This window comes from Salmo salar, chromosome ssa27, assembly GCF_905237065.1.
Source record: "Salmo salar chromosome ssa27, Ssal_v3.1, whole genome shotgun sequence".
NCBI lineage: Eukaryota > Metazoa > Chordata > Actinopteri > Salmoniformes > Salmonidae > Salmo > Salmo salar.
Window position 1 is genome coordinate 8758925 of NC_059468.1, and position 25322 is coordinate 8784246.

The 25322-nt window shown below is 42.5% G+C and overlaps 3 protein-coding genes across 4 annotated transcripts; 1 reads left to right on the top strand and 2 right to left on the bottom strand.

The window, feature by feature from the left end:
• Window positions 1–492: 492 nt before the first annotated feature.
• On the top strand, window positions 493–15184 carry LOC106588459 (bone morphogenetic protein 8B-like). 2 transcript variants are annotated; one of them, XM_014177492.2, is made up of 7 exons: window positions 493–2113; window positions 3663–3855; window positions 4281–4429; window positions 4681–4875; window positions 5048–5127; window positions 5363–5473; window positions 14406–15184. In XM_014177492.2, the coding sequence occupies exons 1-7, from the start codon at window positions 1540–1542 to the stop codon at window positions 14553–14555; spliced, it is 1452 nt and encodes a 483-aa protein (XP_014032967.1). In that variant the 5' UTR covers window positions 493–1539; the 3' UTR covers window positions 14556–15184. The 2 variants fall into 2 exon arrangements, with proteins under 2 accessions (XP_014032967.1, XP_014032968.1); XM_014177493.2 differs by having other exon boundaries at window positions 4681–4860.
• On the bottom strand, window positions 6408–10041 carry LOC106588460 (uncharacterized). The gene is made up of 14 exons (XM_014177494.2): window positions 9552–10041; window positions 9153–9290; window positions 8975–9046; window positions 8805–8888; window positions 8535–8681; window positions 8365–8445; window positions 8094–8243; window positions 7927–7976; window positions 7736–7805; window positions 7559–7645; window positions 7367–7465; window positions 7164–7244; window positions 6959–7063; window positions 6408–6516 (listed from the first exon to the last, which is right to left on the bottom strand). The coding sequence occupies exons 2-14, from the start codon at window positions 9273–9275 to the stop codon at window positions 6430–6432; spliced, it is 1236 nt and encodes a 411-aa protein (XP_014032969.1). The 5' UTR covers window positions 9276–9290; window positions 9552–10041; the 3' UTR covers window positions 6408–6429.
• A 716-nt stretch (window positions 15185–15900) lies between the features above and the next one.
• On the bottom strand, window positions 15901–25113 carry LOC106588458 (zinc finger protein 706). Its single transcript, XM_014177490.2, has 4 exons — window positions 24997–25113; window positions 23951–24092; window positions 16998–17128; window positions 15901–16857 (listed from the first exon to the last, which is right to left on the bottom strand). The coding sequence occupies exons 2-3, from the start codon at window positions 24083–24085 to the stop codon at window positions 17033–17035; spliced, it is 231 nt and encodes a 76-aa protein (XP_014032965.1). The 5' UTR covers window positions 24086–24092; window positions 24997–25113; the 3' UTR covers window positions 15901–16857; window positions 16998–17032.
• Window positions 25114–25322: the final 209 nt, after the last annotated feature.

Here is a 25322-nt window from a genome sequence, read left to right on the forward strand (position 1 = left end):
CTATATTTGAGTCCGTGTCATTTCTCCCCTCAAATCCCTTGCTAGCCCACACACAGGATTGCAGTCAAACTGTAAGGAGGTAAAGGCAACTCGCAATCTGTTTAACAGGAAATTAAAACGTATAAATACCAAAAACAAACAATTTTATGGGGCTACACGTTTTGTCAGTACACCTTAAGCTACAGCAGTCTCCATTCATGCTGTTAGTACTGGGTTTAAAGATACGGCAGGATCGCTAATCCATGTGTTCTATATAGATAAATATATTCGGTGTATGTATTTTTCACCAAACTGACACGGATTCCATAATGCTTTCCCATGAAAGGAAGTGGTCATGGGAAGACGAAAAGATAAAAGCGAGGGAGATTTTAAAAAGCCCAAAGGGAGGGATAAAGGGAGAGAGTTGGGAGAGGATGTGGGGAGAGGGAGGAGGCTGTATAGGACACTCCCTCTTGGTGATGGACAACTCAACCAGTGTTGAAACACCCTTACATGAGGTAAACTCTCAGAGGGCACACTACAGTACGCTGACAAACATACTGGCATTGTTCTCCACTTGAAACAGGTGGTTTGGGGGAATCCAAAAGAATAATACAATAGCGAAGGAATAAAGAACTAATCAAAAATATATATATTTTTTTTAAATGACTGAACGCACCAAGGATTTTAAGTAGAAGCTACACAAAGGTTGAGGAAGACATCTGGAGTTAAAGACGCAAGTGGACGTAACAAACAAAGGATCTTTAATTAATAAAAAGTACCCCAGAAATGTGGATTAAAGAATTCTAGATCAAGAGAGGTGGACGACAGATCATTTTCCCACTGAGGATTTGACTCCTTGTTCCTTGCGTGGGATCAGGTTGTTGCTTGCCAGCCAACGTTGAGGTGCGACAGGTGTGGTGTTTTTTCCTTATCCTTCTGAAGACCAATTCGACTGAAAACAGGTCTGATTATTTGATTCTCTCAAATTTGATTGACTACCAATCTTGGTAGCACCTGCCCTTTGACTTATCCACTTTCAACCTCCTTGAAATGTACTTCTCCAAAGGGAGAGATTTCAAAGAGATAGTTTGTTTTCATCAAAACACATAAGAAAAGTTGCAATTTTACCCTTGCTTTCATTTTATTGTCTGTGTGTATCACATGAGTAGAGCCGTGTTAGGGTGGAAGAGAAAAGACAAGCGGTGGTTGAGAGATTTAAAGTAGTAGAGGAAGGGAGGAGACGACAGATAAACAGAGAATTAAAGGAGTAAACATCTCTTAGTGTCCACCGTTGATCTAAACACATCTCATCACAAATCACAGAGGTGCATTTGTCAGTGACGGATACGTGCAAGACAAACAGTTTGGCGTCCACAGACAGACAGGGGACATGCAAATTGTTTGAGACACAGTAACAGTCCCTCTCTGGTGTGCGTTGCAGAATATTATTTGCTCTCTTGTGGACTGAAGGCCAAAAGAACATAGAAAAACCAACCAAAGACTTGTAGGTTACAAATAGAGAGAATAGAAAAACATCCGGATAGAGCTTCTTCCACTATGGCAACGGACACCTTGGAAGATCTCCCTCAAACCACACAGAGCTTGGACAGACCGGATGGCTTCAGAACGTACGTCTATACCCACGCCTGCCCGTGTACAGGAAGAAGACACATCCATGACAACAACAGCAAGTGCACCTACAGGCGCCTTCTCCAACTCCCACTCTTCCCTATGGCTCTCCTCCTCGTCCCCTTGCTGCTCTGTCTCTGGGGCCACCAGGCCCAAGGAGTCGTCCACTCCAGCTTCCGCCGCCTCAGCAGCCGAGAGAAGAAGGAGATGCAGAGGGAGATCCTGTCCATCCTGGGTCTACCGGGTCGGCCCAGACCCCATCCTCCCCTCCGACCGCCCTCCTCAGCCCCTCTCTTCATGCTGGACCTGTACCACGCTGTGTCGGCCAAGGGGGATGAGGGAAACGGAATGGGGAATTGGGTAGGGGGTCTGGGGTTCGGCGGTGCAGATGGGTTGACGGGCCACGTCAGTCATGCTGCCCTGCCCACGCTCAACACGTACACTGCGCCGCTGGGGACAGTGGTTAGTGAGGCCGATACGGTCATGAGCTTCGTCAACCTGGGTGAGTTACTGACCGTTGATACACCTGCGATTTAAAATTCCTGTGTTTTAATTGGCTATTGTTTGTGACTCGTTATCCAATTAGTTGGGAGTTGTTTGTTCAGCCAATGGATTTCCAAATAGAAGCCCCATGGCCTGATCTGGCCAAAAACTTCTCCTGTGATCCTTTACATGTCTTGCAGAAGAGCCCAGAAACTGAATAAAGGACATATTGTTGGATTGTTCAATGAGAAACGAGGCCAACCTGGCAATGTTATGTAGTTTTGAACCAGTTCACCTCTCAGGGACAGTCTTGTTATCCCATGAGATACTTTTCCTGTGCTGCACCAGCCCAGACAGTAGACCTACAGATGCTTATCTGACACAGCATTACAAATTAAACATCCTTTTCCCAGTCATTTCCTTCCGCTATCTCTCCTGGAATACGATGGGAAACCTTGTTACCATGGGAAAACATGATTCCATGTTATTTCTCTTCACATTTTGCATTGCTTCGACACTTGATATGCTAGTTTTTCTACAGTATTTTGACATGCATGATAATGTATATTACTGTATCATACATTACACAAAAATAACAAACGTAATTATACATTTCAGTTAATGTTTCACTAGATCTTATTTTGACAATGTGTGGTGTGTCGCCTTGAACCACCATTTTAAGGCCATCTTACCAATCTAGACAGTTTCTCATTTATAGCCCGTGTCAGTTGGAATCAAAAATACACCCATCACACACACCCTATCAATCCGACCCAGTCAAGGCCAAGCAACGCGCTCAAGACAGTGCGTAGGGGACACAGCTGTAAGGAATTACAGGCCACACTGATATACACACACAAATGGAGAAACAGCAGAAGACCGCTCTAAAAATACTCCCCAACCTGTAGTTAGTGGTGTGTCTGTTGAGCAGCTGCTGCGGTTGAAGGCCCTTAGTGTCTCTAATTACAGCACACAACAGGGGCCCGATCGTGGTTGTTAATGTGCTCTGCAGGGCTCCCGAGAGAGTGTGTGGGTGCGTGTGCGCAGTCTTGCTTGAGACGCTGCGTCTGTGGCGAGAGACCATTGTGTGCGTGTCCTTCCTTATCTTTCTCCGTCTTTCCCTATTGCCTCTCTCTCTCCCCTCGCTACATTATCACTATCCTGTCCTCCTTCACCGGGCATCGCCTGCACACCTCTCTCCACATGTCTGCTCCGCTCTTTCCCCCTAATTTCCATTGACTCAGTCACCCATCTTCCCACTTCTGTTGCTCTTCTCTCTCCCTCGGTCTTCTCATTCACCACTTTCATGTTAGATTCATTGCTCCATGAATTGCTCTTTCGTCCCCCTCTTCTCCCTCCTCCTTGTGTCATGTGGGAATGTCTTTATCATACACTATGTAACATACAATGAGTATATCTCTGTGTTGGTCTTTTCGGGGCATGTTGAGGGGAGTGGAAGTAATGTGTAGAGTAGATGTGAGCACGTGTGAATGGGGCATTGCGCTGTTTAAATGCGAGAAAATGTCTTTGGCATTACATCGACCTCCCTCTCTCCTCTTCTCTCTCAGTGGAGCAAGAGCGTGACCTGCTGCAGCCGCGGCCGTACTGGAAGGAGTTCCGTTTTGACCTGACGCCCCTCCCCCAGGGGGAAACGGTCACAGCTGCGGAATTTCGCATTTATAAGACCCTGACCATGGGCCAGAGGGCCAACCGCAGCCTGCACATCTCCGTCTACGAGATCCAACGGGAGAACAAACACAGGTTCCTGCCACTAGATCACCTGGTTATCTCGCTCTCTCTCTCACATTTATATGATCAACTTTGTTTTTTTCGCATTAAAAAGAATGAAAGAGATCCAATAGGGGATTTCTTATGATTCCCATCACTCTTTACATGCTCTCCCTTCTCTCTATACACAATGGTTTGGCTTATCGTTCCAGATGTTTTTTGTTTGTTGCTTTGGCAAAATTCAATGTCGAATTTGTTTTGCTCTTCACCCTGGCCACATAGAACTCCTTGCAAAATAACTCATTGGCCACATTGTGGCTTGTGAGGACGCCATGTACAAGCTTGGTTCTGGAGAGCTGAAGCTCAGTGGCCGTCTCTCTCTACTGCATGGCCATGCAACGTGTTTTGCGTATCTCTCCCGAATGTGTTGCCTCATGCTACTCCTCGACGTTCCTCAGAGAGCCAGAGCTGGTGCTGCTGGACATGCAGTCGGTGCCGGCGGGGCAGGAGGGCTGGCTGGCTTTTGACGTGACCTCGGCCAGCAACCGATGGCTCCTGCACCCCCGCAGTAACCTGGGCATCCGGCTCTATGTGGAGACAGAGGAGGGTGAGCCTCATAGAGTTAATACTATGGTCAGGGTCAGGAAATGCTCTGCAGATGTGGAGGCTATTTCCCACAAAATGGATTTCTGGATTATTATGCCTTTGAATAAGGAGGGAAGTGCACTTAGAATACAACACTGATACCTGTGCAGTAACACTGTAATGTCATATAGTGTCTGGAGTTGTTCAGTAAATACATAGAAATGGAGATATGCTGTTTTGGTTTACCTCAAGATTGTTCTCTTTCTCTCTCAGACCGGTCCCTGTCAGCTGGGTGGGTAGGCTTGGTGGGTCGTAGGGGCCCCCGCTCCAAACAGCCCTTCATGGTGACCTTTTTCAGGGCCAGCCAGGCCCCCTGTCGCCCCCCGCGGGCCGTGAAACCCAACCCACATAAGAAGAAGCCCAAATACGACCTGCCCTTACCCAGTATACATGGTGAGGTCCTACAAGGTCAGGGGACAACACTGGTTTTCATCTTGTTGTTAAAGTTGTTTTATGCACAGTTTAAAGGGATAGTTCATCTCAATTACAAAATTACTTCAATTGCATTTACATTACATTTGAAATCCAAAGTGTACATTAGTCTCTGCTGGTTCATAACATATTTTTCGGTCCCTTTCAGATCACAGCCATGTCAACAGTGGACGTCAGGCTTGTAAGAGACATGAATTATATGTGAGCTTCAGTGATCTAGGCTGGAAGGTGAGATTCTCTAAATTAACTACTCATTGTACTGAATAGATAATCATGAGCTAACGTTGTACCACCTTATTTGCTGTAACACACAGTATTTTAAGGGAAGCAAGGCATTTGTGTAAGATGTGCATTGTAGAGTATGTTCTTTGCATTCTTTATCATGTATTTCTCATAGAAAGAGTCTATTCTAGTCATTCATCTAATCTTGTCATTCGATTTCTATGGTATTTCTCTCCATTAGGACTGGGTATTGGCTCCTACGGGTTACTCTGCCTTCTACTGTGATGGAGAATGCCTCTACCCTCTGGGTTCCTGCATGAACGCCACCAACCACGCTATGATCCAACTAGTGGTCAGTATGCACATGAACGCTAACATTACTGGTTTCAGTGGGAAAGATGGTAAATGGTTAAGATATTAATGGCAAATATAAAAAACTAAGATACCCAAGTTACCGGAGTCTACAATGGAAGACTGTTAATGTAGAGTAGGGATAGTGAGAAGTAACATTCAAGACTGAAGCAATTATCCCCTCTAGTGGTATACTTTATACTGTACCAGGTTACTACACACACTGATAATACAAAACATTGAGGACATCTGCTCTTTCCATGACATAGACTGACCAAGTGAAAGCTATGATCCCTTATTGATGTCACTTGTTGAATCCACTTCAATCAGTGTAGATGAAGAAAGATTTTAAAACCTTGAGAGAATTGAGACATGGATTGTGTGTCATTCAGAGGGTGAATCGGCAAGACAAAATATTTAACTGGCTTTGAACGGGGTATGGTAGTAGGTGCCAGGCGCACTGGGTTATTTGTGTCAAGAACTGCAACACTGCTGCTTTTTTCATGCTCAACAGTTTCCCATGTCTATCAAGAAGGGTCTACCACCCAAAGGACGTCCAGCCAACTTGACACAACATGGGCCAGCATCCTTGTGGATCGCTTAGGGCAGCTTGTAGAGTCCATGCCCTGACGAATTGAGGCTGTTCTGAGGGAAAAAGGGTGTGCAACTCAATATTAGGAAGAAGTTCCTAATGTTTTGTGCACTCAGTGTATGTAGTCCTACATGTTTTTAAATAGTACAGTATCACAAACCACAGTACAAAACCATATAAAGTGTGGGCCTGTAGTATCTGTAAATCAACTAAACATAGTTTTTTATTTCCATATGCAGATAATAAAGCATCATTGTTCATTGAATAATCTAATATTAGCATTATAACTCAGGGAAGAGGAAATGGTCATAAAATCAAATAAATGAAAAGACAGAAACCAAAATGTTTTTGAACTACAACTTATTTTAATTTAAAAATGTAAAATTCAGTGCAAAGTAATGTAGTGCATTGGTGTCTAGATCCCTGTTGGGTGGCAAAGTGTCACAAGAATCCTGTGGGGAGAGAAAACATTCAATTAATGGGTGGTAACTAATCAGGGTTCAACAAAGCACTTCAAGTCCTCAATTCCTTCAAAAGAGAGAGAGAAGGAGAAAGGATTATGGTCCCTGCAGTAGGACTACATGCTGGCCATGAGGTTCTCCAAGTGGTACTCCAGGAGGCTGGAGAGCTCAGTGACCAGAGACTCTGGGTTAAAGTACCAGGCCAGCTGCTGGCCAAACATGTCATCTAGCAGAGCCATCAGCCCGCCCTGAAGAGAACACCACACAACACATAGAAAATGGCTCTGAGTTACTAGCTTATCAAGAGGAGAGAGACAATTAGAAATACTCCCCCTAAAATGGCATTGGAACCTGGTTAACCATGAATAAGGAAGTAAAAAGGAAGTACACTAAGAATATGGAAGTAAACAGGAAGTAACCTCTTGACTCTTACATTGAGCAGCAGCAGGTATCTGTCAGCCTCTGGCTCCATGTTGGCAGCAGTGGGCAGGAAGGAGTACAGGAGAGCGTACAGACGCTCCACGAACCCACCAGGGTGCTAAAGGAAACAAAGGAGGAGAGAATAGAAGAGAAGAGGAATTTAAGTGAAACTGCTAATAGAGAGATATCAAAACATGTACCAGTGAGATGCTACTTACCACCATCAGGGACTTCTGAGCTGTCATCATCCCAAACAGCACCAGCTCAAAGAGGACATCTATCATGTTCACATGATGGATCTAGGACAAGAAAACACATTTGGAGAAAATAGGAATGATTTCATATAGATCAGCTACTGTGATTTATAAAAGACATGCATGTGGAAGAACTCAGTGAGACTTTAAAGAGTTAATGAACTCACCTTTGCCTCAGCCAGCTCCCTCTCAATGTCATTCCGCTTGGAGGGGTCACTCAGGTAGTCCACAAAGTCATTATAGGTACGGATGAACTTGGCCTCGTCCTATGACAAAGAAAAGAGCATCTTAGTGAACAGAACACATTTCCCCTCAGGGACGCTCTCTTTCCCTTGAAAGAGAATGAGTTAGTGAGTTACCATGTGGTTGGCCTGAACCAGTGCGCCCAGGAGGACCTTTCCCGCCACAAACAGATGGTTCCTGCTCAGGGTGGAACCAAGCAGGGTCTAGGGAAGAGGGAAGAGTTAGGGTGAGACATCTTCCTCTAGGAGACAGAACAAGAAGTCAGAGAGAAAAAGAAAAGTGGGTCCACTCACAGTGAAGGCCTGGCGCAGGGAGACGAGCCTCAGGGCGATGTCCTCCACTCTCTTGGTGGTAAGGTAGAGGCTGTGAAAGGGAGGGAATGGAGCATGTCAACCATTACAGTCAATGGGGGATAACAGCATTATGACCACTATCCTTCAGCATCTGACAAGCCCAGACTACACAGACATTTACAGGAACTCACTTTAGCAGAGGAACCTCCCTCTCCTCAGGCAGCAGGTCCTCCTCCCAGCCCTACGACAACAAAACAAGCATTCAAAATCAGTGACCAATGCAATGACATAACAAACAATCGGTCAATGGAAGGATCTTAATGCTCCTAGTCAATAGTATGTGTGTGTAACGTCTGACCTCATAGCAGTTGTGGCCCTCAGGCTCTGGGTCAGTGAACTGCTGAGTGGTGGGCGTAGAGAAGGAGGCAGCCTCCGACCACGCTGAAGAGGAGAGAAGCCCGTCCAGCCCCATGTGGAGAGTGGTGTACACCACTGAGACATCAGTCTGCTGCTCAAAACACACACAACACACCTGTTTACCACACGCACGTTATTAGAAAACACACCAAATCTAATGCAAAAATGCCCAGTAATGTCTAGTCTATATAGATAGGAAATCGTTTATTTACCTGGTAGCAGCCAAGCGTCACGTCCACAGACGTCTCGTGGCGGAGGTGAGACGCATAGTGGGTCACCCTGCCAGCCACACGCTGACAGAGAGAGAATACATGTTAAGGCCAAATGGAATAAGTGAAGAAAAGCCTTATCTAATACTATTTCAGTAGTATTTACGTCTTACCTGGATCCAAGTGATGGACTGCACTTTGGTGGCACAGTAGGGGATACCCTCTGGACTAAGCCTGGCTGTCTCCTTGGAGATGGCCCACACCAGTTGAGTCTCCAGGCCTCTCACCCTACTCACGTGGTGCATCCTCACCACCACCTGCTGTTGAGATAAACAACAAGACAACATCAACAGAACCACTTCAGCAATTGCTGTGACACATTTCCATCAAGATCAAATGACTGACAATGTAGATTAGGATTAGGTAGTTACAAAGACACATACCTGGGATCCCCCACGCATGTAGGTGATGATGGGGCTGATGAACTGGAAAGTTCCCCAAGCTTTAACCACCGGACCGGCATTGTTCTGCACATTACAATACATTCATGTTGGAAACAGTAAACATTGTAACCGTGATGTGACTGTGTGTGTGTGTGTGGGGGGTCTCTTACCCTGATCACAACAGGCCCACAGTACAGGGGGCTGAACCTAATCGGAATCAACTGCCAATTGCCAGTGGTCTCCTGAAGCAGAAAGCAGACAAGAGATTTGTTTAATGTCAAAGAGACACAACTTGAATATCTGGGATATTTTTCAAACATAAAACCCCAAACTTTCAGAAAATTGTACCTCAAGGATAGTCTGCACATCTGGCACATCCTCAAGGATGATAGCAGCATTCTGGACATCAAGGAGGACTGGCAGCTGTGGAACATCTGGGACATCATCCAATGGCACATCCAACGACCTCATTCAGGACAGTTTGTTCTAAAATTAGGAACATTGGAATATAAAATAAACAATTGTTAGGACATAAAACGTAGCAAGATTGCTAATACTAGCTAGCTAGGTAGCAAAAGTCGATCGCTTAGCAACAGTTAAAGTTAATGTTAACTAGCAAGCTAGCTAGCTACAACATCTCTAGCACAAGCATTTTTGCCAAGTCTGAATGATAGAAATACACAACATTTCGCACATTATAATTACATTGTTAAATGTAGTAAAATAAGAGTTTTAAACTCCACATACCCTCTTCGAAGTCGCTGTCCACCTGTCGACGATCACGAACCCTGCAAAACAGAAAAATACAAGAAAAACAAGCCACAAATGAATTTGAACAACCTGTCGACGCAGTAGTCCGCCGACGTCCACGCACTCTCTCCGCCAGTCTTGAAAAGCACCCAGGCATTTTCCAGTCGATTGTTCTTCTATCTCAGGTGTCAAAAATCTATCAAGTTTGTTATCAGCAGCAAACTGAAGTTGTTGTTTTCGCACAGAAAACGTTCCATAGAACGTCGGTTAGACGTCTCTTGGCAACACACGTTCGAAAAGTATTGTTTACAAAATTGCCAACTGTGTTGCCATAGAAATGAGTTTGGAATTCTATGATTCCCTTTAGAATCCGTTAAAATTGCTCATCATTCTAATTACGTTGACGTGCTCCTTCGTAGCTCAGTTGATAGAGCATGACGCTTGCAACGCCATTGTAGTGGGTTTGATTCCCATCACCACCCATACATAACCGATAGCAGGTTTTATTGTAATTCGCTTTGGATAAAAGCGTCTGATATATATTTATACACTGCTCAAAAAAATAAAGGGAACACTTAAACAACACATCCTAGATCTGAATGAAAGAAATAATCTTATTAAATACTTTTTTCTTTACATAGTTGAATGTGCTGACAACAAAATCACACAAAAATAATCAATGGAAATCCAATTTATCAACCCATGGAGGTCTGGATTTGGAGTCACACTCAAAATTAAAGTGGAAAACCACACTACAGGCTGATCCAACTTTGATGTAATGTCCTTAAAACAAGTCAAAATGAGGCTCAGTAGTGTGTGTGGCCTCCACGTGCCTGTAAGACCCCCCTACAACACCTGGGCATGCTCCTGATGAGGTGGCGGATGGTCTCCTGAGGGATCTCCTCCCAGACCTGGACTAAAGCATCCGCCAACTCCTGGACAGTCTGTGGTGCAACGTGGCGTTGGTGGATGGAGCGAGACATGATGTCCCAGATGTGCTCAATTGGATTCAGGTCTGGGGAACGGGCGGGCCAGTCCATAGCATCAATACCTTCCTCTTGCAGGAACTGCTGACACACTCCAGCCACATGAGGTCTAGCATTGTCTTGCATTAGGAGGAACCCAGGGCCAACCGCACCAGCATATGGTCTCACAAGGGGTCTGAGGATCTCATCTCGGTACCTAATGGCAGTCAGGCTACCTCTGGCGAGCACATGGAGGGCTGTGCGGCCCCCCAAAGAAATTCCACCCCACACCATGACTGACCCACCGCCAAACCGGTCATGCTGGAGGATGTTGCAGGCAGCAGAACGTTCTCCACGGCGTCTCCAGACTCTGTCACGTGCTCAGTGTGAACCTGCTTTCATCTGTGAAGAGCACAGGGCGCCAGTGGCGAATTTGCCAATCTTGGTGTTCTCTGGCAAATGCCAAACGTCCTGCACGGTGTTGGGCTGTAAGCACAACCCCCACCTGTGGACGTCGGGCCCTCATACCACCCTCATGGAGTCTGTTTCTGACCGTTTGAGCAGACACATGCACATTTGTGGCCTGCTGGAGGTCATTTTGCAGGGCTCTGGCAGTGCTCCTCCTTGCACAAAGGCGGATTTAGCGGTCCTGCTGCTGGGTTGTTGCCCTCCTACGGCCTCCTCCACGTCTCCTGATGTACTGGCCTGTCTCCTGGTAGCGCCTCCATGCTCTGGACACTACGCTGACAGACACAGCAAACCTTCTTGCCACAGCTCGCATTGATGTGCCATCCTGGATGAGCTGCACTACCTGAGCCACTTGTGTGGGTTGTAGACTCCGTCTCATGCTACCACTAGAGTGAAAGCACCGACAGCATTCAAAAGTGACCAAAACATCAGCCAGGAAGCATAGGAACTGAGAAGTGGTCTGTGGTCTCCACCTGCAGAACCACTCCTTTATTGGGGGTGTCTTGCTTATTGCCTATAATTTCCACCTGTTGTCTATTCCATTTGCACAACAGCATGTGAAATTTATTGTCAATCAGTGTTGCTTCCTAAGTGGACAGTTTGATTTCACAGAAGTGTGATTGACTTGGAGTTACATTGTGTTGTTTAAGTGTTCCCTTTATTTTTTTGAGCAGTATATATTCACTTAGAGAGAAAAAGGGTCAATTCAAGAGGGAGCTACGACATTCATGTCCAAACGTCGTTTTCTTTGCCTGATGTCATTAGAACTTACATAGAATTAATAATTAGCTTGTTCTCTACAATATTATAACATTAATATACTTGTACTTGACAGTGTTGATGAAATAATAACGATCATTTGCTGTGACCATTGCTAGTTTAGACTGCACCGCACTTGGTTGTATGTGTTCCATATTTGGTGTTGTGAGGTTAAATTCTCAGAGTAAATCGTCGGTAACTTTTCAACCATATATGGTAGAGAATTTGGGTTTAGACTATTGTTTTCTGACATAATGTTCTATTGATTGGGCATATTTGTAAACCTTGAATGAATGAATTATTTTACTGGTGTACACCCTATATATATACAAATACCAAATATTGTGTTTTATAAAGTCACTAGCTAGGTTGGAAGAATGAGACAAACAAGGTGATTTATTTTTTATTGTGTTTTACTCCTGAAAGTCTAGTCTTTGCCACAGTCTTTTGGAGGACATATTGACCAAATTCAGACAAGGGGGGCCACAGCCACCGGAAAGAAGCATCTACACTACCGGTCAAACGTTTTAGAACACCTACTCATTCAAGGCTTTTTCTTTATTTTTACTATTTTCTACATTGAAGAAAAATAGTGAAGACATCAAAATGATGAATTAACACATATGGAATCATGTAGTAACCAACAAAAAAAGTGTTAAACAAATCCAAATATATTTTAGATTCTTCAAAGTAGCCAACCTTTGCCTTGATGACAGCTTTGCACACTCTTGGCATTCTCTCAACCAGCTTCATGACAAAATCACCTGGAATGCATTTCAATTAACAGGTGTGCCTTCTTAAAAGTGGAATTTCTTTCCTTTTAAATGCGTTTGACCCAATCAATTGTTTTGTGACAAGGTAGAGAAGATAGCCCTATTTGGTAAAATACCATGTCCATATTATGGCAAGAACAGCTCAAATAAGCAAAGAGAAACAACAGTCCATCATTACGGAATATTTCAAGTGTAGTTGCAAAAACAATCAAGGGCTATGATGAAACTGGCTCTAATGAGGACCACCACAGCAGAGTTACCTCTGCTGCAGAGGATACGTTCATTAGAGTTACCAGCCTCAGATATTGCTGCCCAAATAAATGCTTCACAGAGTTCAAGTAACTGACCCATCTCAACATCAACTGTTCAGAGGAGACTGTGTGAATCAGGCCTTTATGGTTGAATTGCTGCAAAGAAACTACTATTAAAGGACACCAATAAGAAGAAGAGACTTACTTGGGCCATGAAACACAATAAATTTGTCCTTTCGTCTGGAGCCCAAATTTGGGATTTTTGGTTCCAACCGCCATGTCTTTGTGAGATGCGGTGTGGGTGAACAGATGATCTCTGCATGTGTATTTCCTACCATAAAGCATGGAGGAGGAGGTGTTATGGTGTGGGGGTGCATTGCTGTTGACACTGTCTGTGATTTATTAAGAATTCACACTTAACCTGCATGGCTATTGTCACGACTTCCGCCGGTCACTCTCCTTGTTCGGGCGGTGTTCGGCGGTCGACGTCACCTTCCTTCTAGCCATCGCAGATCCACTTTTCATTTTCCATTTGTACACCATGCCATCTGGTTTGGACTTAGTGGGACTATAATTTCTTTTTACAAATTATTATAAAAAAATTAAAACAATTGTTTGTTACTTTTACACCTTTTCGTGGTATCCAATTGGTAGTTACAGTCTTGTCTCGTCGCTGCAACTCCCGTATGGATTTGGGAGAGGCGAAGGTTGAGAGCCGTGTGTCCTCCAAAACACAACCCAGCCAAGCCGCACTGCTTCTTGACACAATGCCTGCTTAACCCGGAAGCCAGCCGCACCAATGTGTCGGAGGAAACACCATACACCTGGCAACCCTGTCAGCGTGCATTGAGCGCGGTGGGACAAGAACATCCCTGCCGACCAAACCCTCCCGTAACCTGGACGACGCTGGGCCAATTGTGCGCCCCATGGGTCTCCCGGTCGCGGCCGGCTGTGACAGAGCCTGGACTACAACCAGGATCTCTAACTTCATAGCTTGCCTTAGACCACTGTGCCACTGAGGAGAATTCATTTGGTTTTCAACAGGACAATGACCCAACACACCTCCAGGCTGTGTAAGGGCTATTTTACCAAGAAGGAGAGTGACGGAGTGCTGCATCAGACGACCTGGCCTCCACAATCCCCCGACCTCAACCAAATTGAGATGTTTTGAGATGAGTAGGACCGCAGAGTAAAGGAAAAACAGCCAACAAGTGCTCAGCATATGTGGGACCTGACTGTTGGAAAAGCATTCCAGGTGAAGTTGGTTGAGAGAATGCCAAGAGTGTGCAAAGCTGTCATCGAGGCAAAGGGTGGCTATTTGAAGAATCTCAAATATATATGTTTTGATATGTTTCACACTTTTTTGGTTACTACATGATTCCATTTGTGTTATTTCATAGTTTTGATGTCTTCACTATTATTCAACAATGTAGAAAATAGTAAAAATACAGAAAAACCCTTGATTAAGTAGGTGTTCTAATAGCAATAAGGCACCTCTGAGGTTTGTGGTATATGGCCAATATACCACCCCTCCTTGGGCCTTATTGCTTAAATAACCCATATCTCTTTTATAACAGGATATTATCATTGAAAGTGCATGTATGAATGAGTCTGATTTTCCGTTTTCAATGGCAGGTTCACCTTCTGAAGCCGGATGAGGTTCCCAAAGCGTGCTGCGCACCCACCAAGCTCAGTCCCATCTCTGTACTCTTCTACGATGACAACAACAACGTGATCTTAAAGAAGCATCGCAACATGGTGGTCAAGACCTGTGGATGCCTGTGACACCAGTGGTAGCCCATCTATCTATTCTACATCATTTTAATCAACCTAATTGCCATTGTTCCAAAAGATACAAACAGGGTAATATAACTTGCAACCAGCAGTTGATAGCAATAATCTGTCAATATGCTGATAAATAGTATGTATCTAATATATTGATTTTGAGTCAGAGTGGTATATGAACAACACCCATTGGACTTATAACCATACTTCACTTTTGATTAACTAAACTATTCAAATCTACAGTAATTCAGATAATTACATCACCCCTTCATGTCATATATTCTGTGACCAATCAAAGCTGTAAAGTACTGTATCATAAGTGCAATCAATGCTAAAATTCTACCCTTTTGATGGCTATAATATCTTAATGAACCATGAATTTCTCATTGTCTCTTTTAGATGTACTAAACATGGTTCACAAAACTTACTTTTTGTTTTCTCTTCTTCTTTAATCATACTTTTAACCAGTACAAATTGGTAGCAATGGATAATTGAGAAAATAAATGTTTGGCCATTTTTGTATGTACAGAGGAACGAATACAGAGTGATGCATGGCCTTGTCAACAGATATCTGGAGGACTGTATACTGCCATGTTTGTAATAAAATAAATATACTCAACATCAAAAAATGTAAAATGTTGTTCCCATGTTTCATGAGCTGAAATAAAAAATCCCAGAAATGTTCCATATGCACAAAAAGCTCATTTGTCTCATTTTTATTGCACAAATTTGTTTACATCCCTGTTAGTGAGCATTTCTCTGTCAAGATAATCCATCCACCTGACAGGTGCGCCATATCAAGAAGCTGATTAAACAGCATGATCATTACACAGGTGCACCTTTTGCTGGGGACAAAAGGCCACTAAAATGTGCAGTTTTGTCACAACACAATGCCACAGATGTCTGAAGTTCTGAGGGAGCATGCAAATATGTATGCAGCCTGCAGGAATGTCCACCAGAGCTGCTGCCAAAGAATTTAATGTTCATTTCTCTACCATAAGTCACATTCATTTTAGAGAATTTGGCAGTACGTCCAACCGGCCTCAACCGCAGACCATGTGTAACCACGCCAGCCCTCCACATCTGGCTTCTTCACCTGTTAGATCGTCTGAGACCAGCCAACCGGGTAGCTGATGAAACTGAAGAGTATTTCTGTCTTTCACAAATAAAAACTAATTGTGATTGGCTGGGCCTGGCTCCCCAGTGGGTGGGCCTATGCCCTACCAGGCTGGCTGTGCCCTCATCCAGTAATGTGAAATCCATAGATTAAGGCCTAATGAATTGATTTATCATTTCCTTATATGAACTGAAACTCAGTAAAGTCGTTGAAATTGTTACATTCATATTTATGCTCAGTATATAATATTTATTGAAAGAGGTTGATTTGATGCAGAAGTGAGAGTAAGTGCCAGTGAACACAGACCTCCAGAAACTAAGACAAGCCTATCCTAGACAGTGTCACCCCTATTCAGCTACATAGCCTTGCAGTATATTGGAAATACATTAGAAAACAGTTAAGTACGCATTTGTCTGGTATCAGTATAGATGGAATTGCGTTTAACTTGCATTCGGAAGTCCCGATTTTCTGGTTGGATTACAAGGCATACATAACCTCTCACACAACATACAAAACTTACTCACTGCTTTCCTTCAGAATGGATCAAATAGGCAGAGGAATGCTTTTCTCTATCCATCTATCTATCTATATATTGGAAATGGAAAAGGCAAAAAAATAAAAATTATGTTACAACATGGATTATCAAAAGTGATCTTTGCATACACAGACCAAAACTACTTACAGGATTTGGCCTTGTTTCAACCAGGGCCTTTATATAGGCAGAACCAGGCTCGGTCTTGACCTTATATGAAATGCATTCCACCATGACACCATTCTCAAAGAAAGCAGAAATGATCAAGAACATCTGAACAAGAATGTATGGGAGGAGGTATAGAAAAGAGTTGGGGGCAAACGTAGGACAGCAGTACACAGGTGAGAAAAAGTAGCAAAAAAAGTAATGAAACTTGTATACTTGTAAATTAGTCTAGATGTTATTGAAACAGGAATTAAGTGAAGGAAGCAGCATAGGGAAATGGGATGTACGTAGAGTGGGCTCATAGAAGTAAGATGGGTGTTTCAATAGAGTCTGACGTTCAGGGGTGGTTGGACATATAAGATGGGGTGCTGGTGAGCTTCTGCCCCCATTTTAGGTCTTCACACAAATATTCCCCCACCCATGTCCAGGGGTCTCAGAGTTATGTCCCTTGACGCCCTTATACCAGCCGCAGTGTTCAAATCGTGTATCTGTGAATCACAACATGAAAGACAATGAGTGACAACATTTCCACATATTGAGCCATACAACATATAACTGAAGCACACAGTAGGGCAAGAGTTTGCTGCTGACATGTATACTGCAAGTCTGAATGATGAGAGCATCTTACCCCAGCTGCAGGTCCATTGTGTGTGTGTGATCGTTTTAAGCCTCAACATCAACCAGCTCTGGTGGCATTGGGGACTTGGGATGCTTGCTCTCAAAGTGCTGTTTGAATGTCTTCGGATCCGGCATCTGCGTCTGTAAGGGTCAGGTAAGGAATGGAGGATATTAATCATTGGCTGAGACTGAATTTTCAGGTGACAAACAAGAAGCAATAAGATGCATCAAACTACTACACATCACACAGGCCAGTACACTGGACTGCACTGAGAGAGACCTAAAGGTAGGCAGGTGAAATGTTCAGGTTGCTGCACAGACTATGGAGGCTCTAGTCTAGAGTGCCAGGCATTTGTTCAACTCTCTAAATGGTTAAATGACTCTGACCTTCAGGGCTGGTTGGAGAGAATGCTGGTGCTGGTGAGCTTCTGCCCCTATTTTAGGTCATCACACAAATATTCCCCCACCCATGTCCAGGGGTCTCAGTGTTATGTCCCCTGAAATATATGTACTTTTGGTAATACTTTGTGAGTAGGCAACAAATACAATCATCTTAAATTGACATGTTAAATTATTTTGCCATAGTAAATTGTCTATGGCGCAAATTTCCCTAATGCGGACAGTTTGTGTTACTACCTTACACAAGCTTGCATTTTCACCCTATAAAACTTAGTGGAATTAAACTAGATTTTTACCTCAGATTGGTGATGTTAGTCTAAAAGTTTATAGACATCACGATGACATAAGATTGATTGTTTTAAACAGATCAATATCTTAGGTTTGGTACCATTGATTTTTCCAAGCGCAGGGATGCGCAGAACATAGAACGCGGAGTTAATAAAATTCCCAGGAAATGTCACAGAACATTTGAGGTGGTCTCTCCATAAAAGTCAGTGGCCACACACCAATACATGGATTTGACAGTCAAACTATTACTTAATCTTACATCTAGACGTTCCGCTAGCGGAACACCTGCTCCAATATCCAATGATAGGCGTGGCGCGAATTACAAATTCCTCAAAAATACAAAAACTTCCATTTTTCAAACATATTACTATTTCACAGCATTTTAAAGACAAGACTCTCCTTTATCTAACCACACTGTCCGATTTCAAAAAAGCTTTACAGCGAAAGCAAAACATTAGATTGTCAGCAGAGTACCCAGCCAGAAATAATCAGACACCCATTTTTCAAGCTAGCATATAATGTCACAAAAAACAAAACCACAGCTAAATGCAGCACTAACCTTTGATGATCTTCATCAGATGACACACCTAGGACATTATGTTATACAATACATGCATGTTTTGTTCAATCAAGTTCATATTTGTATCAAAAACCAGCTTTTTACATTAGCATGTGACGTTCAGAACTAGCATACCCCCGCAAACCTCCGGTGAATTTACTAAATTACTCACGATAAACGTTCACAAAAAACATAATTATTTTAAGAATTATAGATACAGAACTCCTTTGTGCAATCGAGGTGTCCGATTTTAAAATTGCTTTTCGGTGAAAGCACATTTTGCAATATTCTGAGTAGATAGCCCAGCCATCACGGCTAGCTATTTAGACACCCACCAAGTTTAGCCCTGACCAAAGTCAGATTTACTATTAGAAAAGTTTGATTACCTTTGGTGTTCTTCGTCAGAATGCACTCCCAGGACTGCTACTTCAATAACAAATGTTGGTTTGGTTCAAAATAATCCATTGTTATATCCAAATAGCGGCGTTTTGTTTGTGCGTTCAAGACACTATACGAAGTGTAAATAAGGGTCACGAGCATGGCGCATTTCGTGACAAAAGATTTCTAAATATTCCATTACCGTACTTCGAAGCATGTCAACCGCTGTTTAAAATCAATTTTTATGCCATTTTTCTCGTAAAAAAGCGATAATATTCCGACCGGGAATCTGCGTTTAGGTAAACAGACGAAAATAAAGCATGGGGTCGACTCGGGCACGAGCATGAGTGTCACAGTACTGTGACCAGCCACTATCCAAACGCGCTACTTTTTTTTCAGCCAGAGCCTGCAAAGCCACAATTCAGCTTTTTGCCGCCTTCTGAGAGCCCATGGGAGCCGTAGGAAGTGTCACGTAACAGCAGAGATCCCCTGTAATGGATAGAGATAATCAAGAAGGCCAAGAAATTGTCAGACAGGGCACTTCCTGCATGGAATCTTCTCAGGTTTTGGCCTGCCAAATGAGTTCTGTTATACTCACAGACACAATTCAAACAGTTTTAGAAACTTTGGAGTGTTTTCTATCCAAAGCTAATAATTATATGCATATTCTAGTTTCTGGGCAGGAGTAATAATCAGATTAAATCGGGTACGTTTTTTATCCGGCCGTGAAAATACTGCCCCCTAGCCATAACAGGTTAAATAGCAGTCAACTGTTGTTATTCTATAGAGGGTCGTGATTCGTTTAGGTTAACTAACAAAAGTGGTCTGGTCCCTTTTCCATGATGGAAGCCTCCCGAAATCAACATCCAACATTCAAAAATATAGATATAAGCCTTCAAGTGCTCATCTAACCGACCATTTATAGGTTATTCCAAGTCTACGTGTGGCCTTTGAATAGTGTTAGTTCAAACACTACACCCAAAACGTATATCCCCTGTTCTATTGATTTCAGCGGGATATCGATGGAAGCGATTTTTGTTAGTGTTGCGTTACTTACCACGTTGGCGACACACTTGACTAAAAATTCAACGCTTAAAAATGTAGTTAGGCGTCTTCTACAAAATTGTCCTCTAACCAGTGATGTACACATTATTTCCAGATACTGTGATGGTTGAGCCAGGCTAGTTTTAACAGGACGTGCCACCTCATCTCCCCCTCTCGCGCAATTGATTTCAACGTGATATCGACGAGTGATTGACAAATAAGTCTTGCGTATCTCTTTTCATTTTGGCGCCCCCCCCAAATGAAATTGCATCCCTTAAAAATGTAGCCGACTGTCTTCTGCGGGTTGTTCTCTAACCAGTGATGTAAAAAACATCTCCAGTTTCCATGTGTTTTTTTTTAGTTGTGTTAATAACTTCAACAGCACGTACAACCTGATTTCCACCCTAATCGATATCAGTTATTTATCAAAACAACAGGGTTATTGGTGAGTGTACAGTTTATACGGTGCATGTTGAAAAAAAACAGAAGCAGCAACTTAAGTTTTGGACAAATGTAACTTTCAACATTCATGGTTATGTACTCAACATTCATGGTTATGTACTTAAAAATCTGGTAAAAACTACTAAATGAACCCAAAAACATGCTGCGATTTATTTGATGATATACCTGAAATCACCAAAACAGGTGTGCATAGGGCTGTGGCTGTCATGAAATTGTCAGTTGGCGATTGTCAAGCAAATAACTGGCGGTCTCACAGTAATTGACTGTTAACATAAACACATTTAGCATCAGTGGCTTCCACGCATAGCATACAAGCCACTGATGCAGACCTTTGGAACATCTACACTTTAAAAAGTCTAATAAATCCATGTAATATAGCCTACACCTTCACAATAAATCAATTTTAGACAGGTCTAAAGAAACACGACATGAAGAAAATGTAGTCCATTTCAGAAGAACAGAATAGCATACACTGAGTTGTCCTTATGTTAAGCCCTGATCTGGCTATGCCATATGGCTGTGGGCTACACTAGTAGTAATTTAGCAGACAAGATTTGCTTAGAATTGCATGGAATTATTTTATATTATTTTACAGTATGAACAACAATTAAACATAGCTGAATAAAATAGAAAGAATATGTTCCCAAACATTTTGAGGGAGTGCGCATATTCTGTGTTGAGTGGTTAAAAAAGAAACAGGTACTCCTATATGCTTAATTTAGAGTTATTTGTGTAATATTTGTTGTGATACCCATGTTGGGCGTTATATATTTTGATTTTTAATACAATCTAAGGCTGTATGATGCGACTAAGGATGATTTGAAAAAAGTTGCATAAAAGGCATGAGCTCTGCTTTGTTTTTTGTGCAGGTTGTACACACTTCATCAGTCTCTCATTCACAATTTGGCAAGCACTTGATAATGCCTCGAATTTCCCAGTGGCATCCCATGTGGCCATAATGCCCCCGAAAAAATCCATGCCTTCTGCGGCCAGTGGCCGCGTGGTCTTGGGCTGAATATAATAATTACAATTCCCTTCTCCCGGCTGGGTGCCGAAGCACCTCTCACTCACATGGCTCCGTCAGAGGATCGGGTCTTTCTTACAGGCTAAAAGTGAAGACAGACACATCGGGGATACAACTGTGCACATCCTTATCCATTTCTGAGGATATTGAAGATTTTGTGAAAAAAACTGTCCACATTTACTTTTCGCCAGCCAACAAGATGAGTAGGCCTAACGAACAGCAAAAGCACTAGCCTATATCAATCTACAACCACAAATAGTACAAAAGTTGACCTATTCTATGCAAGAAATAAACATTCCAAACAAAGTCTGGGACAGTTGTGGGATGCGATAGATCCCAAATTAACCGCTCTAGGGTAGGGGGCAGTATTTGCACGGCCGGATAAATAACGTACCCGATTTAATCTGGTTATTACTACTGCCCAGAAACTAGAATATGCATAGAATTGTTTGATTTGGATAGAAAACACCCTAAAGTTTCTAAAACTGTTTGAATGGTGTCTGTGAGTATAACAGAACTCATATGGCAGGCAAAAACCTGAGAAGATTCTGTACAGGAAGTGCCCTCTCTGACCATTTCTTGGCCTTCTACACTCTCTTTATTGAAAACTGAGGATCTCTGCTGTAACGTGACACTTCCTACGGCTCCCATAGGCTCTCAGAAGGCGGCAGAATGTTGAATGATGACTTTGCAGGCCATGGCTGAAAAACAGTAGCGCATTTGGTAAGTGGTCGATCTGAGAACAATGAGACGGGGGTACACGTGAAGAGTCCATTTTAGATTTTCAGTCTTTGAACGAAAACAGGGTTTCCCGGTTGGAATATTATCGTTTTTTTACGAGAAAAATCGCATAAAAATTGATTTTAAACAGCGGTTGACATGCTTCGAAGTACGGTAATGGAATATTTTGAATTATTTTGTCACGATACGCGCTGGGCGCGTCACCCTTCGGATAGTGTATTGAACGCACGAACAAAACAGAGGATATTTGAACATAACTATGGATTATTTTGAACCAAACCAACATTTGTTATTGAAGTAGAAGTCCTGGGAGTGCATTCTGACGAAGAACAGCAAAGGTAATCCAATTTTTCTTATAGTAAATCTGAGTTTGGTGAGTGCCAAACTTGGTGGGTGTCAAAATAGCTAGCCCGTGATGGCGAGCTATCTACTCAGAATATTGCAAAATGTGCTTTTGCCGAAAAGCTATTTTAAAAATCGAACATAGCGATTGCATAAAGGAGTTCTGTATCTATAATTCTTAAAATAATTGTTATGTTTTTTTGTGAACGTTTATCGTGAGTAATTTAGTAAATTCACCGGAAGTTTGCGGTGGGTATGCTAGTTCTGAACGTCACATGCTAATGTAAAAAGCTGGTTTTTGATATAAATATGAACTTGATTGAACAAAACATGCATGTATTGTATAACAATGTCCTAGGAGTGTCATCTGATGAAGATCATCAAAGGTTAGTGCTGCATTTAGCTGTGGTTTGGGTTTATGTGACATATGCTAGCTTGAAAAATGGGTGTCTGATTATTTCTGGCTGGGTACTCTGCTGATATAATTTAATGTTTTGCTTTCGTTGTAAAGCCTTTTTGAAATCGGACAGTGTGGTTAGATTAACGAGAGTTGTCTTTAAAATGGTGTAAAATAGTCATATGTTTGAGAAATTGAAGTAATAGCATTTCTAAGGTATTTGAATATCGCGCCACGGGATTCCACTGGCTGTTGAGTAGGTGGGACGATTTCGTCCCACATACCCTAGAGAGGTTAATGCAACCACTAGTATTAAAAAAACTGTTTTAAGCAATGAGCCTGACACAACAGATGAGAACTTTTAGCTTAAAATGTTGAAACTATTAGGCTATTTCTTCACATTATAAGCGCTGCAATGCGCTGTAGGCTATAAGTGCAAATGTTTCATTAGCAGGAAAACACAACTCAAGTGACCACAGGTGTGTTATGGTGAAAATTATCTTCCCCAAACTTGAAACTCATGAGTTGCGTATGTACGCCAGTGTGCTTCATTTTAAGAAGTTATTTGGCCACTTCAGTTGTGATACGAACCTTATCAAAACATATAGGCCTATGGGCTAGGCTACATGAGGTGTGCAACAATGATTTGAAAAAGCTGGGCATCATTCCATCAAGTGATAATATATCATTCCCTATTTGTGATTTAATCTTGTCTTTATATATACACACACTAAATAATGTGTGAAATTTGTTTTGATTTAGAATGGACCCCGGTCTCGAAACATGGGCAGCGGAAAAAATATGTAATCTATGCACTTAAATAGCGAATGGAGGACGCTTTTCCCGTGGTTCATTTTCATGCCAGCCATGTAGGCTATACTCCTGTTGTAAAGAGAAGTATTGTGCTTAATATTAGGAATGTTGAGAAATAAATATAGTAGGCCTAGCCTATAGAAAGCTGATGGGATCCTCCTCTTTTTAATAAAGGCCATCACTATGTTTTCATAAGTAATTGCATAGCCTATAGAAATGTTGCGCAACATGAGCTCTCATGAAGTGTTTGATTAGATTTGATTACATTTGCATTGATATCAGAGTAATTAGAGGGACAACAGAGTGCTGAGTACCAGGCAGTTAGCAAGTGTGGTAGGCTACTAATAACTAGCAGTAGCATCAGAGCTTGGAGAAGCCTAATTAGTGACTAAACGGTCACGTGCAATTTGCCTGCCGTCATGACTCGTGACCGCTGGTGTGGCGGTAATACAGTCACCGTAACAGCCCTAACCCTGCCTACTAAAGGCAAATAAAGTACCAACCACTAACACTCACCCGGCAGACGGGACAGGTGTGGACAAGTGCTGCCTTGGCTGCAGTCTTCTGGTCTGCTGCCGCTCCCTTCTTCTTAGCAGCCGCCGCCTTGGCGTTCTTTTGCTGGGATTGAATCTTCTGCTGCCCGCGAGCCATAGCCTACCTGAAAGAACAGACTTCTAAAAATGCAACTCATAGCATTGATATTTATCCGTTGATACTAGTATCGCAGTCTTGTCAGCAATCTAGCCATCTATAAAGAAAATGTACAAGTGAATTTAGCTAAACAAGTGACTAACCAGCTGACAACTAAACAATAGATTATGTAAGATTCTATACCTAGCTAGGTTGTATTTAGTAAACAATAGTTTTTTTATTTAACAGCTTTAAACTATAAGATTTAGGCGTGCTATACAATCTAATGGCTAACATATTTTGTGAAGGCATCAGCTGGATTGTCAGGTGTGACTCTAGTCACTAGAGAAGCGTGTGGCTGAGCTTATTATCTTCTGTTCTGAGAAGAATGTGATAAGCATAAAGCAAGAGCCAAAACATTCCACTGTAGTGGCTAACTGCGGTGTATACACAGAAGAAAACGGGACGAAACTGACCTATGTGAATATGTCCAATAGAATCTCGTTTTCGTTGCGAAATGTTTTGCAACTGTTTGCTACGGTGTGCACTCATGATTATACCCCGTATACCTCGCATTGTAGCTAACTAGCGCTAACTAACGTTAGTTCGGCTGGCAAAAATAACTAGCACATCTAGCTAGTAAACTAGCCAATTGATTAGTAACAGTTGCGTAATAACTAAGACAAACACGTCTGCGGCGCGAACTGAAACAAAACACAGCATGGTTAGCCAGTTCTAACAGTTCTTAACTAGCTAGCCAAGTTAGACAGCCATTTCAAGTGTGGCTTAGTTAGCTATTTAACTACCGTCGCAGAACTGGATAGCTAAACCAAAATGAATGTTACCAAAGAGTTTTATTTGGCTACAAGTTGAACACACCAACATGTGTGCTGTTCAATCTGATAAATAAAACGCTTATTTTTATAAAATACCTTCGCGTTGTTTCGCCCGTCTTCGTTCTCCTTGGGTGTTGTACCAGAATCGGAAGTTGGCCAGGAGTATCAAAACTACGGAGCGCCGCCTTCTTTTTCTTCTTCGATGAGGTTTACCGGCGGTTGGCATACAATAAATGTTGCATTACCGCTAGCTATTAGACTGGAGTACAACTCCCTTATACTTTGGTCGAAAAAAACAAAACAAAAAAACACCATACCATCAAACAACATTCACCACTTTTCTTTTTTTTTAAAGCCCAACCTGTTTTGAGCCACATATTTTTAGCAATACAAATTATATACACACATACATATATATATAT